At 41.2% G+C, this 18746-nt stretch overlaps 1 protein-coding gene across 1 annotated transcript in view; it reads right to left on the bottom strand.

Moving 5' to 3' along the window:
• Window positions 1-18746, bottom strand: part of LOC109633610 (uncharacterized) — a 293951-nt gene that overhangs the window by 168055 nt on the left and 107150 nt on the right. Inside the window, exons 6-7 of the mRNA XM_069523910.1 lie at window positions 14106-14230; window positions 12206-12349 (exon numbers count right to left, since the gene is read on the bottom strand). Of these exons, the coding sequence (XP_069380011.1) occupies window positions 12206-12349; window positions 14106-14230 (269 nt within the window). The remainder of the gene's footprint in view (window positions 1-12205; window positions 12350-14105; window positions 14231-18746) is intronic.

Raw genomic sequence — 18746 nt, 5'->3', positions numbered from 1 at the left:
TGTCTCCGACAACCACTCAAGCAGCAGGAAAAAATAATCAGTATCGTTCTTTTTGTTCCTGACTTATGGAGCGATAACTTCCAGCCGGTGCAAAGAGCTGATGATCACGAAACAAGTATCTTTTCTAGTTGTTATTTTTCCATTTCATTATTTATGTATGTCTTTGCCCTCATCTCGGTGCCATCACCCCTGGCTTTTTAAGGGAATGGGGCATAGGACTCTGTTTTAATGCATGTTACTCCCAAACAAACACTAATATTTAATTGAGAAATTAGGAAAGAACCTTTGTAAACCATGCGTCTGACGCAGTGACTTTTATTTTCAATTGTTTAACTAGGAAAAGACAACATAAGCATACTAAATCAAATCTTGTTTTGTAGATGGCTCATAACTGATTATCTGACCCACTATGTGTACATGAAAATGAAGATTTGTGTGAGGGAGTGAAAGTAACTATGGATGATAGATGGTCACAACAGAACTACTGCAGGAAGCCTATGACAACACATACTATCGTTGCAGTAGACTGGTTCCAGATATGTTTAAATGAGTCAATCAATCAGAATCTGAATAAAGGTATAAAGAATTATCATCAGCATGACAGCATGTATGTTCTATTTTACTCTAACCAATGAACTTGACTCTTAGTTTCTATTATTTTTAGTTTTTGCTGACTTGGGGACATCAGTGAGTGACCTTTCAATAAAAAGAACCTCAGCTAAAAATCATGGCCACAAAGCCAGGCGAAGTGAAATGGCCTGTGGATTATATGAAAAAGCAGAGCGATAAAAAAAACAAAACAACAACAACAGTATATTTCCTTAAAAACCTTATTTAGCAAAAGACATCCAGGGGAAGTTAAATGAGGAAAAATGACTTTGTCTTACGGAGTATCGTGTTGAACTTGCACTAATATCATAAGCTGCACTCTCTTCGCTGTACTTTCAAAACTTTGCTGAGCAAACTTTTTCTGCCAACTCCTGTACAGCTGAGGGAAATTCATCATTATCAGCCCGTGGATCAAAAATGGAGAGGGGGTGAAAATGACAGATACAGCAAAAGTAAAGAAGGGGAAGGTGGGTGGAGATGATGTGGGGAGTGAGGATACAGAGAGATTGGAAGCCGACAATGAGCAATGGTGGGTGAGTGTAGTAGGTGAGTGAGTGTGAGTGTGTGTGTGTTAGAGAGAGAGAGAAACAGAGTGGTCCTTGAAGTAGACCCTGGAAGCCGGGGACCAGCTGGACTCTGAGTACTGCCTGCTGATTCTGCCTGCCCTCCCGATCCCTAAATCCCTTACCTCCTTTCCACAACCCTCTCTGTCCTGACACTCTGCTCTTTCTCTCCATCTTTGTTCTTCTCATTCTATCCGTACATTTTAACTTTTCACTGTACCCTCAACTGTACTAATCTCCTGCCTTGCTGTAAAAAGTTATAAAGCGTCTTTACACTGGCTCCCGTATGTTTCAGAATTGATTTTAAGATTTGACTGATTACTTTTAAAGTCCTTCTCGCAGCTACATATCAGACCTTTTAGTAACGAGCCACGTACATTGAGCTCCTCAGGCAGAGGTCGTCTGTGTGTTCCAAATACTAAATTAAAAACTAAAGGGGACAGAAAGTTTGCTGTGAGGTCCCAACAACTCTGGAACAATCTGCCTGAGGAAATCGGGTCAGCTGAGTCAGTGATCTCTTTACATCACTTGTACTTTCCTGATTTTACCTGAATTCATTCTATATTATTTTATTTTCAAAGGTGCAGTGTGTAAAATTTTGTCGAAAGGAATTTATTTTCTTTACAATGCACGCTCATATAATCAGGGTAAACATTGGACTCATGTCAGGTTTGAAAACAAAAAAACAAATGCCTGTCTGGTTTGGGTTGGACTCTGTTAGTCTTCTCTCAGGTTTGGACGTGTTCGGACAGAAAATCGCAGATCCTGAGCTGCACTACAATATGTAGTAATTAAAATGTGTCTTATTGAATTTTTATATTTTTTATATACAACAGAAGAACATGGTTTCTTCTCCATGTCCAGGTCCCACCCCACATTGACCCCATTAACACAAATCTTACCCAACAAACATTTTTGAGTGAGTTTTTCCTCACTTTGGCAGCAGCTGATGTGTTACAGTACCCTTCTGGCCTATGGCCTAAATAAGCTCTGCCTGACCACACAAGCAAGCAGCTAGCGTTCTTTCGCCATACAATGATGTTTCATTTCTCAACAACAAATTATTTGTACACTCTTAGTCCTTGTAAAAAAACTTTATCACTACAAAACTAATGCACAGTAAGATGACATTTGACTCAAGGGATTCTCAATCTCAATCAAATCATAACCATTTAACATGTCCCACAGACAGTCTGTGTCTGTGTCTGTGTGAGTAGTTTATATTCATGAATCCATCTTTAACACTTTGGAACAAATGCCGAGTAACAGGGAAATACTGGATGCACAGAAAAAGAGAAACAAGACTGTGATGGTACAATTACGTAGAGTTTAATTACACCCAAATCCTCTATTCTCTTCCAAATTTAATTAAAATCTATCACAAACCAAATTAACAACAGAGATGTTTTTGCACAAAAGGTGTTCTCTGTGTATCCTCCAGCAACAAGCGGCTAAATCTGGTGCTTCTAATATCAGGGACTGCAAACTTCAGATAGGAAGCACAGGAGCACAGTGACAGATTTACAGGCTTTAATGGATTTAAAAATCAAAAATATAAAAATGCTTTTTAATACTTATTGTCCGTAAAGTGTTAATGGCTTTTATTGCACTTGTGTTACCTGTATGAGCACAGTAACTTAACTACTTGGAATCCCTGGTTTGCAGAATTCTGTGCATCAGTTTGATTATTAAAATGAATGTCTGTGTTAGTCATGGGTCTACATTTGTCTTTACAAGATGTTTATATCTTTATATGGAGAAAAGAAGCGTGCTTTGTTTTCTGAAGTAAAGGTCAGAGTGCAGAGGCAGAAACACATTGAGACAAAGTTATACGCCTCGATGAGTCCAATTCAAATTTTCACACTTCTGTTTGTGGATCCTCTGAAAACCAAGCAACCACCCAAATCTATGAATAAAATGAATGCTAAAATGTATTTGTAGGGAAGACATCATTCAAGATATTTTTTGAAAATGTTTCTTTAAAAACAAGTGTGATATTTATGGAGTTATATATATTTCAAGTATGTACTTTTGTGATGGATACATCTAATCTAACAGAATTCAATAAGACAAGTGGCAAGATTTCCCTCTTATCATTTTGTTTCTTTTATCACGATGCATAAAAGAGAGAAAGTACAGCAAACATAAGCCTGCATGTTTTTATTTGTATGTTTAAGGAAAAAAAACTGTCAGGTGAAAAGAGCACAATACTCTGCTCCTTTTCATCGGTTTTTGCCTTCTTCCCAAAGAGACGAAAACAGGGTCTTGAATCAAAGTCAATCACTTCAAGGGACTGAACTTAGCCACTGAATTCTCTGAGAAATGTTCCTATTCACACAGAAAAAAGAAAAGAGTGCTGGTTAAAAAAAAGAGAGGAGGGGAGGTAGAGAAACAGACTGAGAGGTGAGAAGAAATTAACCTGCATGGTGAAGCAATGAATGTGGAGTTATGAGAAGAAAACAAAAAAAATCAAACTGGTGCGTGGAGTTTTAGCCTCCACACACAACTGACCTGTTTCCAAATAATCAGCACGGAAAGAAAAAAAAAAGATTAAGTCCTTGAGAACAAGAGCAGTTTTCACACTCTAGCACACAAAGAGAAGGAGCAGAGATGAGAGGGTTGGCCGCATTGTACTGCCCCACTTAAATCTTACTTTCAATTCACCGAATGTGTTATTTGACTTGGCAAAGGAGCTGGTATGTCCCACGGAGCAGCGGGGAGTCTGACCGGGACTTTGCCAAGTTTGCTGCAGCCCTGCTCAACAGCCTTCGTCTTGGCTAGTGAGTGACCTTAGATTTAGTGGGTGGTTCTAGAAAGAAGGGGGGGGGGGGGGGGGGGGCTCAGAGAAAGGAAAATTCATCAAAATAAAGAATAAGTATAAACTGTAGTAGTTGGAGTACAGATTTCAATTTGACAATTCTTCTCATGAACTGAGTAGAAAAAAAACCTGAAAAAGAAACGTATTCTGAATAAATAAAGAATAACAGGATGAGATTATATCCAACGCAGACTGAGAGGTATATAGAGAGAAGTTCCAAGCGCCAGTCATTAACACTGGGCCGGCCTGCCCAGAACCAGGGATCTGTCGGCATAATGTGACAACCAGCGGTGGAAAATATTTTTTGTTTGCCCTGTCAATGATGGAAAATGAAGACCATGAGAACAACTCCGTAGCATATACTGCGCTGTGAAATCAAAATAATGCAAAGTTATTAGAGGAGTGGAAAAATCCAATAAAAGCTCTCAGTGATTGGCCTACGACAGAAAACCTATTATTTCACTTTTCTAAGACAATAAATCAGCGGTTATTATGGGGACTTGTCAAGTGGAATGACTTTCTAAACTCATAAGCTATATATTCAACACAAGCAATTAAACTTGGATACAGCTGATCCCACATTTGGCTTTAAGATATGCAAACAATAAACTGCTTCAGCTTAGTAAAATATGGCTTTACATTTGTGCGATATGCGCCAATCTCATTGAAAACATAATGTATCACTTTCCATTTAGTCAAGTGCAGTCGACAAAATTCTAGCATTCCCCCTGTTCGCCCAGATTTCATCAGAGTTTTCCATTAAATAAAAAAATGATGTGATGGTGTGTCGTTTCATTTACAGTGGAGTTCTGTATGAGGTCAGCAGTACATGAAAACACTTACTGTGAGCTCCGCAATTAAAAGTGACCTTCTATGTTAATGGTCTATTTGTGCACACAATCTGCCAAGGATTCTTGCCGCTGTGGTTGAGAGTTCCAGACTCATGGGAGGACAACTTGCGACGACTCTGAAAAAGGAGGCGTCCATGGCTGCCAGCATTACAAACCTACAGGGAGGAGCCCCAGACGCCCAGCTCCGTGAGTCTTATACCATCTTAAACTCACAGGAATTTGAAGGCTGAGACACCCCACGCCATCCGTCCTGTGGCCCGCAATGGGGGAAAAATAAAAGCGAAGCGCAGAGACAAAGAGCGATGTTGTGAGGAGGACAGGAAGAGAGGATGAGGAATTATGCCAGGGTCTGAAGATTCATTTTGAGGTCGGATTTAGAGAAATGGTGTCTGGCAATGTGAGCGGGGTCAAGCCCTGCAGGCCTGGAGCTCGAGCAGCCATCTTGGCAGTGACTCCTTCGGTGCAGCAAGAAGGGGAGAGGAGAAGGAGGAGGAGGAGGAGGGATTGCTTTACAAGATACATCAGTCTGCTGGGACCCACCATTTCCTCTTTCCCAGTGTTGCACTAATGCAACTTCTATTTTTCTTTCGTACACTTTATCTTTGATCAGAAATATATTGCTCAGTCGACAAGCAGTGTAAACATCCCCATAATTCGGAGCAGAAATCATTACTTCCTCTAGTTATATTTACTATTAGGATGATGATAATACTCAGAAGGGAATATGTAATCAAGGTGCCCCCACCCCACCCAACTCAACCCCCATCCAAGGACAGAGAGCTGCTCTCTCTTCCGCTTCATGTGAACATTTTTGAAACGTAAAGGATCGACCTTGGATGGGAGTCATTTTCAATAAACACGGGAATTCAAACAATCATTGTGACCTTTTTCACTTTTTCTCCCTCACATTCTTTGTCCCTCTCTCTCTTTTTCACATATCACACACGCTCACACACAGTGTACTCCCCCTCTATGGGGCCTCCTACATAAGAAAAGGAGTTGACCCACGAAAGGCGTACAGTGTTGATCCATCCGATAAGCCGACCGATTGGGTTCATTTATCAAGTAGAACCTTTGCTCGGATGCGATCCCCGTGCATGATGGAAAACCCTCTGACAACTCTATCCCGTCCATGTCTCTGTGGTTCTTGGCGTGGTCGCGTTGCAGAAACCGAAGCAGTGTTATTACAGATCTTTAGTGGCCTGCAACAGGACATCGGCTAAAACAAATATGTACATCTGAGTGAAAGACGACGAGAAGTCTACAATGATGTACACCAGATAAACTACAGGAGAAAGACTGGAATGACCTTAACTGTCTTCACGCTGCAGAACCCCAGTTAGAATAAAGAACTACCAGTCGCAGATCAGAGAGACGCAGAGACAGTAAATAAAACTCATCTGGAACGGGTTTCTGTCTCTCTTCCGTACAAGCTGAAACCCAATATTCATATCAGATCTGAATGCTGTGCAGCGATAATAGCTGAATATTCATTTTGGTGCAAGCGGAAGACAAACATTCCCGTCCTTAATGACATCTCCTGGGAGGAAGTTCATTACACTAGGTTGTTATGCAACAAAACCCTGTCACTTTGAGAGGTCAGAGGAGGTTCACACTGCTAACATTAGCACAGAACCCAGTGGCAACTAGGTTAGTGACACTTCCTGCATGAAATAACAACTTTAAAAGAACTGGGATACAAGTAACATCAGTTCTCCAGGTAGACATGAGAAGACTGGCCTACTTTGAGCCAGGCAGGGGAACAGCATCACGAGAACACACTGAGACTTAGTGGGTTCAAGCTGAAAAACACAGTATTTCAATGACTCCAATTATTCACAATCAGTAAGGGTCGTAATTCAATACACAAGGATAGGTGAGCTTATTTTGTGTTTAACAAAGGAATCAACATACTAAACATTTTAACTCTGCCAAGGCTCATACCACATCCTGCCATGTCAAAGCAGCGTTTACCATTCATTATTTACTGATGTGGCCCACCTTGTTCTAATATGTCCTGAGTTTCATAATGAACCAGAAGGTTTTCAAAATTTTCATGACAGTATCATAGCTTAACAGATCTCTGCATTTTATAGCTGTGTGCAGCACATGCGGTATTGTGAAGTTGTTACCATCAACGCAGACAGACAGACCTCAGTTTCAGCTGGTAGCATGCAATACACTTCTCTCTCTCTCATGCAAGAACTTTTCGTCTTTAGTTTGTGAACGTGTCACTCGGAATCTTTTTGCGCATGCAGCCCTGCAACCCCCATAGAGTGAATGAATTCTGTGGGAAACGCTGCAAAGAAAATGAAGTGAGTTCCATTAATTTGGATCTGCACCTATATGTAATGGGTTCTTTTCCTGACCCATACCCCCATCCCATTCCTAGCAGTTGTGTATTCTAAAAACTCTAACTAAAACACAAACAGACAATAAAAAGCACAACCTTAGCCGAGTCGACAAATATAATGAAATTGATGAAATTTAAATCTGCCAGTCAGCAGATATTGAAATGCAAATTGTGTTTATGTGTAAATGTTCCCTGCACTTGCAAAAAAATTTTGTGCATGTTATTTTCATGAAAATAAAACTTGGGATGTCAAAAACGGAGCTTGTCTTTGTGGAATAACGTGAAAAAGAAAATGAGAAAAGGAATTTTAATAAAACTGGTCAAGTGAGTGTGAGTTTGTGTAAGTGTGTATGTGTGAGTGTGTATGTGTGAGTGTGTATGTGTGTTTGTGTGTGTGTGTATTTGGAAAAACCCACTGTAGGTGGAGTTACACACTGCTCTGTGCACTGATTGATGGCTGCTGTCCATGCAGGCCTACATTTGAGTGGATTGGAGTCATAGCACATGAGCAAACACAAGACGGAAGACTGAGAAACTCTCCACTACAAAGAATAGACTCGCTGCTCCGCACACACAAACTGCAGAGAGGAGCACACTCACTCACACATACACACACCACACCCACAGATCCACTTCCCCACCTCCAGTGCTTGAAGATCTACCTGCCAGCTGCTGCCAGTCGCAGGGAAAGATGGGCTTTGTTGGTTTTGTGAAACCCACCGACAAGACCCCCCTGGAGACTGCAGGTCTCCAGCAGCACAAGCCTCAGCCTTATCCACTCCGCCGCACAGGCAATCTGTTTTCTATATTACCAGTCTGTATCACTGTACTATGCACTATAGAACAGCAATTGAGCAGGAAATTAAGTTAGGGGATCGGTATTTGGCGGAGGAGAACGAGCTGGTGTGGTCTTCCCTCTCCACATACAAGGATCATTAAATATCACACGAGTTTCTTGATAAATTTCCTCCTCTCCTCTCTCTGCTGTTCTCATAAACCCACTCCCCTCTTGCTCCTCTCTCTCTCCTCTTCAGTCTGTCTGTCTCTTTTCTTTCTTCCTCAATTTCCCTCTCATCATTTGCCAGTTTCTCTCTCGTCTTGCTGTATTTGTAGTGAGTATGAAACAAAACATCCTAATGGATGTTTGAACAGCTTGAGATGTGTCGGCCTGGGAACTACCTCCCTGTGACAGGGAGCTCTGGCAGGGAATTGAGACCATTACAAGGGGAAAATAGGGGACATATTTCTTTCTTTTCCTCTTTGTTTATTTCTTTTCCTCTCACTGGGTCCTTCTGTGTAGTCCTCCCTCGCTTCTCTGTCTATTTTCTCTCATTATTTCTCTGTACATACAAACAGAGGACAGAATCCAAGGTTTTTTTTGGATCAGCAGATGTGGGGTGAACTTTTCTCCCCTCTGTCCTCTTCCACCTTTCCCCTATACAGTCTACTACAACTTATACTTAACAGTTTTCAGAGAGTGAGTGAGAGCGAAAAGTTAGTATGTGACTGAGATAAACTTTCACTGAAGCAGTGGCAGTTCTGGTGAGATGAATGAACATAAGTGTGCACATATAATCTTAGACAGACAGACACACACACACACACACACACACACTTTTTTAACTCCTGTGTGAATTCTCAGTTTTACTTTCTAGCACAAAAGGAGTTTTTTGTTACTTTTATTAACTTCTTAATCATAAACCTCATTATCAAACTAATAATTAAGTTATATTTCAAATTACATTTAGGTTAATTTTGGGTTTTCAAATGCCCCAGATCTCAATTTATTAATGAAATGTATATTCATAGAAGACATTCATTCCATTGCTCCTTCTTCATACTTTTAGGAAAAACTTTTTTTGGCAGTTTGAACAGACAAGTTGAGCACAGCACATTGTTTCTAAATACTTGAATTTCATAAGATTTAAATTTTTAATCTATCACCAAATTACCAAAGCACATATTTGATCTTCATTATATATTTAGATTTACTGACATTTTGAGTTCCTGGCTCAAACTAATGTTTTTGCACAAACCCAAAAGCAGACACTGGCATTCCTGTGTTCATCCACAAACACAGCAGCAGACTCACAAGGACACATGCACAAGGACAGAGCTCTTAATGCAACAATCCAGGGTATCAGTAATCAGTAGTGTTGACAGCTAAATTAACAAGTGCAACGAGAGCCATTACTTTTGGCTCCTGGTTATGTAACAATGAATATACACCAATACACTGTCGGACAGATAATCCAATAAATCAATACCTATAAATAAGCAAATGAACAGAAAAACATATATATTGGTCTGGAGGTAAATTTATGGCCATTGCTGGCCACATGGAACGCACGCAGCACTCACGGCAGACGCTGTGGTCAGGTTAGTGGGAGGCCGTCGGAGAGATAAGGCGCCAAACAGGTCTAAATCCCTCCTGAAGCGGTCTTGATGGACGGACAGGCCACCATTAACAATGCGGTGGCTTGTGAGAGCAGCAGCTGATGGAAAGATACCCTGGCATTTGCTGTGTTAAGAAGTGGCCCTTAAAGATTTCACACTTCCAATTTCTTTGAATTATCTGCCATCTCCAACCTGTCACTCAGTCTGACAATCTCAGATTCTTGCTCACCGAGGCACCGGGGCTGGTTATTGACAAAGCAATCCGCCGTGATACAGCAAAGCCAGATAAAACATTAGTCAAACAACACGACGTGCAACTCTAGACCCACCTCGCAGATGGATGCATGCTCACACTGCTCTTTTCTCTTTTTAAATACAGTTCTATTCATGTCTGCTAAAATAGATTGTGAATCACACCATAAACAAAGTATTTTCAGCACAACAGTGGATTTTCTGGATAACCAAATGTTTTTTTTGTGCTAATTTATGCTTGGATTGTCAAATAACATAAATCAAAAAAATTGGTGTAGCTTAAAATCTCCTCCTTATGTCACGATGTGCTAAATTGTGGTTCACGGAGCAGAATGGATTTGTTGATGTCCACCTAAGGCCGTGGTGACAGCCAGTGATGTTACAGTACGACGCTGAACAGACTGCTTATCAGATCTTTGCTGGTCTGATTCGCTCAGCGCTGCAGACAGGCCATGATAGAAATATCACAACACCCCATTACCCTCAGCATTCGGTACATAGTGCACAGCCTGTGCTTTCCATGAATTATTAAAAGCAGACAGATTACGCTGCAAGGCTGGAAGTCTAGAGGCATGATACAGATGCTGCTGAGCAAAACAGTAACATCAGAAGTGTGTTTTTGTTCTTTTTTTAGAGGAGGGCGTCTCTTTTTTTATTTAAGGTCTGAATCAGATTAGAGAGGGTGGCTGTTTGGGTAGGCGCATGGGTGTGTGGATAAGAACAAGGAAATTGTGGGTGGGTTTTGCACGTGTGTGTGTGTGTGTGTCAGCTGCAGAGGACGAAGGGGGTTGAAGGGCAAAGTGTCAGGGCTTGTCTGACATGTGGCCTGGTGGGTTGGCTGGATGCTTGGTTTGCTGTCTTGATGGCTGGTTGGGTGCAGTCAAGCTAAAGCCTGGCAAACCTCTCTCTCCCTCCTTCTCTCCTTCTCCCTCACTCTCCCTGGAGTGACGGGCTGAGACATTAAGACAGGCGTTTTAATTAACTGTGCCACTCTTCCACCTGCTGCCCTCAATATGCTCCGGCCCAGGCAAGCTGTCTCTCATACCACTGACTCTCGTGCGCTCTTTTTTTTTTTTTTTTTGCTTCATCTTTCCATAATTTTGCCTGTTCTCTCCCCTTTCTTTCCACTTTGCAGGTCTTACCCTCCATCAGTAAGACTTGCACTCCCCAACCTCTCTTTTCAATCCCTCGTGCATCCCTCCGCAGTTTGACCCCAATAAATGAGAACTCATACCAATAGATAAGACGATTGTGTGAGGCTCATATGACAGAATTAGCCAATTTCTTTTTTGAACTCAGAGAGAATTAATTTCTACATGTGTCCTGTTCTACTGACCCTCTAACTACCCCCCCTCCCCAATCCAACCACACACATGCACACACACACACTTCAAATCTATCTGGTAATTCAGTTCTGCTCAACACTCATCAGGCTATTCATTAAGGCCTGATTGGAGATGGATATTTCAGTTCCCTCATGACAGAATGGAGCTAGGGATCAAACCGGGGACATTACGGGATTTAGAAGAGCAGACGCAAAACACAGTAGCCTCATGAGTGTGTGTGTACACTCAACATGTCTCTGTGAATATGTGCTCATAAATGTTTGTATTAATGTGTGTAAATGTATGCCTGGTCATTTAAGAATCTCATTTAGTGCGGTGACTCCCGTAGTTTAATCATTTAAATCATAAATTGAGAATTAATTCGAACAGAATGGAGCAACAAATGATCCACTTTTAGCACTCAACTAAAATTGTATTACACTTTTAATGGGGTTAATAATAGACACATTAGCAACACAGGAAAACGACTCTACAAAGTGTTGTATTAAAAGGATTAATGTCCTCCCTTCAGAATTCTGGTCTTGGAGATACAGTTAAAACTAACAAATGGCGCGGCTCTGGCTCCATGATGGGGCCTCAGTTACAGGCAAACTACAGTAAGAAGACAGCAACAGGGGCCAATATATCAGCCGGGCAGAAAGGGAGCATTCATCTGCGGTGTAAGGAGAGGTGACTTTGAAGTTCTCCACAGTGAGGTGAAAGAGCAGCCGTGGCCTCAACCTCTGTGTTTATGTAGCCACACTAGCCCTGGGAGAGCTCTTAATGAATGATGTGGATAGATGGACACCGCAGCTAAAAGCTCACTCTCACACGTCTGTGTGAGGGCCAAGACACACACCAAGGATTTACACATATTTTATGTGCAGGACATGTCAGCGTGTATTCCATGTCTGCATGTACCGAACAGAAAAAATGCATAAAACAGCAGGCAGAAGGTACTGGATTAAGTCAAGGCAGTAGATGCCTGCATTACACTGTGTCGCACTAATAGGTTTCAAACATGAGCAGGGACTTACCTGTAAGGAGCATGCTATGCCAACATCCTGCAGCAATTGCTCTCACTGGCGAGCTCGGTAGCGTCACTTCCTCTGGCGACAGGATGTTTTTCTGCATGTTCCCACATGCACGTCCACAGCCCCACTGGAACAACCTGCTGTCAGCTGCACGTCATCAATAGACAGATGGAGAGATGGGTACTTTAGGCATTCAGCAGCTTATTGAACAGTTACAAAGAAAACCAACACAAATGTGTAAAAGCAAGAATATACAGAAATATAGAAATAGAAAATTAAAAAATATAAACAGGAAAATATATAGAGGGAAACTGTACAGTTCCGCACATTGACCCAACAGAACCAGTTCATAAATGAATAGTTTTTGATTCAAGTAAAATATAATATAAACATTATTCCTGCTAAATTTTTCAATGCATCAAAATATCAATTCAGGAACAAAGGTCTTATCATGTAATGTAGGAAACTTATGAAAGAATCTACTGAAAGAAGATGTTTTGGACTCTGCGCAGTTCCTCCAATAATTACAAGGTAGAAGGGGGGGCACCAACCCCCTGCAGATGCATCATGCATCTCTGTGCAGCATGTTGTCCTTGTTGTGCTGCGGCTGCATGGGGCCTCTGGTGATAAATTATGGATGCAACGCAAAAAGCTGTAAAATTTGTTGTATCTTCTATTATCTTCATGTTAAAGGCCACAAAAGCTCTTCAGTGAAGTCAGCCATTAAGAAATGACAGGTATTGCTATCAGGCTTCTTTATAGCCTATTACCTGCAATGACAGCAGCTGCTGCTGCACCACTGTACGGCCTATCACATTATTTGCAGCTAAAGTCAGCTACTGTGTCATTTCGCCTCATTTTCTTGACAGTGCTATCATAAATCCATTGGGCTGCAGGGGAAACTGTCGACTACCTAGATTATCTTCATAGCCTGAATGAATTCTGAAATGTATGTAACAGGCAATGACTGTTATGGATCAGGAGCCAGGGCCATATTCTCACTAACTCTCTCTCTCTCCTTCCTTGTCTCTCTCTCTCAGGTGATTCGTCGATCGAGGGCTTGGGGGCTCGATACTCACATAAAATTGAGTGAAACAGGTGAACTTTGGAACGCACGGTGACAGCTCATGAATGGTGACGTCAGCTTCATTAAGTTATCATCTGGCTGATTTGTGTTGGTTTGTTTTCCACATAACAGACTAAAAAAGAATTTGGACTCTTTAGTAATATCTAAGTTTGGATATTTGTTTGCGGGGTCTAAGGCTGCACAGCTGAGGGTCAAAAGAGAGTGTGACATAGAAGGTCAAACATTTTTTAGCTGCTCATAGAAATAACTTGAGGGTTTGTACATTACACTTTTTTTCAAAGAAAATGTATTACTTGAACTTCCAAATATGACCAGCAATAGTAGCTATAATTCTGAAATGAATACATTTAACTGAGCAGTACAGTACTGTAGTTATGTGACATGTAGTTGCATGGTTTAGCAGTGTATACTTTTGTTTCTCTTTCAAATATTTGTATTTTTTATTAATGCAAAACTATAAATATGAAGTCATTATTTTATTTACTTTTTGCCAAACAATGTCTCCAGTGCATTTGTCTGGTGGGATGTTTTCTAAGTTTGGTGGTTTTCTATATTGAGGCTCTGTATTTTGTCTTTTATTTCTATACTGATATGGACCTCTGACTCTGAAATAAAGTAAAATATAATCCATATATATAGTTAAATGATAGGATCCACTTCTTATAGAAGGTTACTTTTACAGGGCATACTGTTGATAACGATTAAAAATGTTTGTAATTTTTTGATAAGGCAAATAATTCAATCAGAATTATTCAATAATAACATTTATATTGGGTGTTGTGTACTATAGAAAGCAAGAACAGTGCATTACTGTACCTGTGAGTGCAAGATTGTGGTTTGCCCCACAGGTGACCTTCGACACGCGGCCCACACACTCCACAAAGCGAGGGATGACCACATTTTCATTAGGACCGCTGCCAACTTGTCCATAATCATTCTGCCTGTAGGGAGAAGAGTATAAACACATAATTAAAGACATAATTAATTACCTGTGGGCATTGTCATCATCACTCACTCTTATCACATTTTAAACTATACACAGCACCATTTCAAAGCATTAGAATATCGCACAGCTTTCAGTTTCTATAGGGTAAAATAAATAATCAAGTCAATTAAACTATTGCGGTGAGCCGGTTCCACTGGGGGACTGTGGAACATATGCGTTTTCCCCCCAATTCTTCGAATCCTCTTTGTGACAATAACGAGACACGGCCCTATCAGAAGTGAAACACCTCACTAACTAATTAGACTCTCAGGCTGCAGTCTGACAAAATAAAAAAAAGAGGAAAGTGCTTGAAGGAAGACTTGCTCTCCCGCAATTTGCATCTGCCACTTTTTACTGCATCTGTTCCAAGTGCCATTCAATGCTTTCTTCCTCCTTTTGTTGAGAAGTGTTGAGCCCCAACTATTTAAGCTCACCTCCTACCTACCCGGTGCTTTGTTCCTGCTCCTCTGCGGACCAGTAATGAGCCAACCGCCACAAAACCGCTAGGAAATTATGACTCATTACCAATGGGGTCTAGACCGCTCCGCAGCCTCTCCTATACTCCCCCACTCCACCCTGCATGCCCACGTGTAATCCTCTCTCTCCTTCTTTCTCTTACTCTCATCCCTTCAGCCCATAGAGAAAGACCCCAACACCTCCCTATCAATTAGAGCCTATTACAGGGCTCCCATGCTAGCAGGGCAAAGAAAGAGGGCCTTCACAGCTCAAGAGTGTGTGCAGGAGAGATTGGGAGAGTTGAATGAGGAGCCTTAAGGTGCTCCTTTCACACCCCTGCCCTTATCCATTATGCCAGTCTGTAGAGCTGCCTCGGAGAAACGTGCAGCCCCAAAAAGACTCGGGGATGAAAATAAGTCAAGGGAGGGATTCTTGGTCACACCTTTCCCCCTTTCTTTCCACTCCAGTGTCAAATTATATCATAACTAGTCCTTTAGAGAAGCAACATGGTCACTGTGCTCCTCCTTTGTATGGAGTGTTAAAAAAAGATGACTAGATCTGATTGGTATGTATAAATCATCCCATCTCTGTGTATTCATGGATATGACGAGCTTCAACACACACGCACTCAAAAGCACACGCACACACACACACAAAGGCCTGATGTGCTATGCATGGGCTAAGTGCATCAACCTGTGGTATCTTTGTGCAATGGCTGCAGGGGCCACAAACCAAGAAATTAAGCAAACAGGCTTTGCTACGTTAGGGTTGGGAACAGTCCTGAATGATAGGGCTCACCTTACACTGCTGCTGTGAGGAATACAGATATGAAAGGTTTAGTTGAGAGTCACTAATGAGCTGTTTTATCCCACTTAACAACATGGTTTAGAGATAAAGCTAATGGTGGGCAACCATTTGATAATCCACATGGTAATTGATTTCTTTAAGTTTCATCCTCTATCACATTCTCCCCTGGAAAAACAACTTATTCATTGGACTGTTGGTCTTTGTTTTGGAGCAAATTGTGTTCTACATTGCAAGCATTTTAGAATATCATTTTTTTCCCCGATAGGATATGCATCAGCTTTTCATTCAAGCAAGCCATGTTCATTGGCTTTTGAAGCTACGGCGCGTTTCAAGGCAATCCCTCTGAGAGTGAATGGGTGAGATCACATGGGTTTGAGGTGGTTTAGAATGGCAAATCCTGCTGAAAGTGTCATTTCCAGTCGGAGACATCAATTTGGTGTGTGAAACAGGGCCCCGGGAGAGCGCGATAGCCTGGGAGATTCTTCACAAGAGCAAAGGGCCTGCGGATCAGCTCGTACTCACCTGGATAAGATGGGAATCTCACAAAGCGCCCTCAAATACACGGAGCAAAGTGAGAGCGAAGGAAGAGAGGAAGAAACATGAGAGACGACTCAAAAAAGAAAAGTGCAGAGAGCATGAAAAAGGCAAGAGCATGTTAAATATCACTTCTTCTGCAGTTTATGATGAGCCTTTGAATAGCACACAATGAGTTATAGCGATGCTATTAACCTCATTTGTTCTTTAAAGGTTATGAAAATCTTAATTCATGCCAACAAGAAAAAAAATCCAAATTAACATCTCTTATTAAATAAGAAAAGAAGTGAGGCAACTACTTGTCCTCCTTGACTTTGATACTATTGTATACAGTCGTTGTTTGCATTAGTAAAAAATACACAAAACAGGCAATGACCTCCATCTGTGAGGGTTGTCAAAGCCCATAAGTATGGTTGATAGGGATATTAAAATGCTGACATGCACAAATAAAAATCTAAATTACTGGCAGGACCATTTCTGGCCAAACATTTTGATAACTGTATAACAGTGTACGTAGGCAGCAGTATTAACTCTAATATAAAGCCTCAATTAGCTTAAGTGAGAGCAAAATGGCTGATAATTATTGCACCAACTCATTAGACTTGTTTTGACACTAAAACCACTTAAATCACCGCTCGGGCATAAACACCAGCACAGATGCAAATACACACATGCAGATGTTAGCGTTTATTTCCATCATAATGAGGCAGATACTGTACAGGTTGGGTTTTACTTGTTTAGACGAAAAAGCTAAACACTTCAAACTAGATTTAATGGGGTCTCGCCATTACATGGGTAATTTATGAATCGGAATACGGGTGGTAAGTTTCATGAACTGATCCCCCCAGGAAAAACTAATGACAAAGGGTAGTCAGGAAGCGCTCACATCAAATGCACACATTAGGCCTGGCTATAAAGACACATGGTTACTTTAGTTTTTTACCTCACAATGGGCGCTAAATGTAGCCAATTTAGCACAAAATATTCATGTGCTTTTGAGTATTAAGAATATGGACCTGGATATAAACCAAAAATACAACCCTCAAGAAAACTTGACCCAAATTAAACTTGTGAAAACATTATCTATGAAGTGGCAAAGAGTGCAAAAGCAAGGAAATCCTCTCCTGTGCCGACTATACATCTTGGCTAATAATGATACAGACTCCTTAGGTATAAAATCCTTGGGGCCGGCCATGAAAGTTTAAGATTCAATGCGGTAAAATACAATGTGCCATAAAATATTAATGCATGTGGTAAAATTATGCTGGTGGTAATATTTTAGATTGCTGCTGTCTGTAAAAGAGGCATATATGTATTTATTTACAAGCAGGGATAGTGGATGGGGGCTTTGTTTGAAGCCATGTTTATGAATATCGACTCAGGCTCCTAGGTAAGTGGCTATAAATCTGTGAGAGGATCTTTGTAAAGTTCCCTTGGAGGACATAACTTCAGGTCTAACCGCCTCCTTCCTTCACTTGACTTTTAAACATTTAGATGAAGCCCGGCCAACTGCATTTAGAGCAGCTTCTAAATTACGAAGGGCTCATTTTTGAGAGTCCGAGTGTTAACCAATCAAAGTTGATAAATTGTGGCGATAGATTTCTCCGGGACAGAAACAGAGGTGTGTTTGGCCCTTGATCTGGAGTGTTTATGAGTTTGGGGAATACTAAAGTGGATCTTTGCACAACCTACTATGTTCCAGATGTTGACTTGGACGTACTCAACGGAAGATGCCCTAAGACCCTGGAGATCCACACAACACACCCACACTCCTTTAAACATACTCACACCAGTGCTGCACTCTTCATTACCTCCCTCCAAGTATGCACATGGTGTTTAACTTTACAGCATCTTCCTCCTATGCTAGTTTCTTAGAATAACATGAAAAGTGTAAACTACGTGAAGCCATGAGCATGACCTGTGCTAATGAGAGGTGCATTACTTGTTGTATGATCAAAAAAGATGATGTATTGTACAGCTCATTTCACCTTAGGCTATCAAGACCAGCTGGCAGGAGTCCTATAGGTCCGCAATGGATGAACCTTTCACATATGACTCATTCACAACTTTTTTCTTTGTCCTCCAGCGCCATATCTTTGACATGTTTATCTATTTATTTTGGTTCAGTGTTCCGAAGTTCAGATCACATGGGTGATTACATTAGTAACGGTGCTGCAGTTGGATGAGCTGGTGAACGATGGATGCAGAGATCTGTGTCCTCTGGCTATGATGATCACATCAGAGCCGGGATTAGGAGAACTGATTTCTTTTCCTGGCTGAGTTCAAAGGGCTCAATCAAAGTGGTTCACTGCTGAACCCCTCCTACACACACACACACTTTAAATGCAACTTTAACTTAAAGGTGCTGATAAGGTTGAGCTCTGTGGACATTTTGTTTTTCTGCCTGGTGATGGATGCAGCAAGAGTTGATGTCACTGCGCACTAATAAACGACTGGAGAGCTGCATTGATCCAACCATCTAATTCCAAGAAAATAGCTGCCTCCTGAGCTAAATTGGAGAAAATTGACAAGCTCTCATTAAAACCCCACCTCTCTCTTCCACCCCTCTTCATTCTTACCTCATATTTTCATTTCTTCCTCCCCAATGTGTCTCTGGCACTCACTCGGGGCTAATCCTCGCAGCCTCTTCGTTTATGTAGGCCGCAGACTTCTCT

The sequence above is a fragment of the Paralichthys olivaceus genome, chromosome 4 (assembly GCF_024713975.1).
Source record: "Paralichthys olivaceus isolate ysfri-2021 chromosome 4, ASM2471397v2, whole genome shotgun sequence".
Lineage (NCBI taxonomy): Eukaryota > Metazoa > Chordata > Actinopteri > Pleuronectiformes > Paralichthyidae > Paralichthys > Paralichthys olivaceus.
Note: the sequence above shows the minus strand (reverse complement) of the source record. Positions and strands in the feature narration are given on the sequence as shown.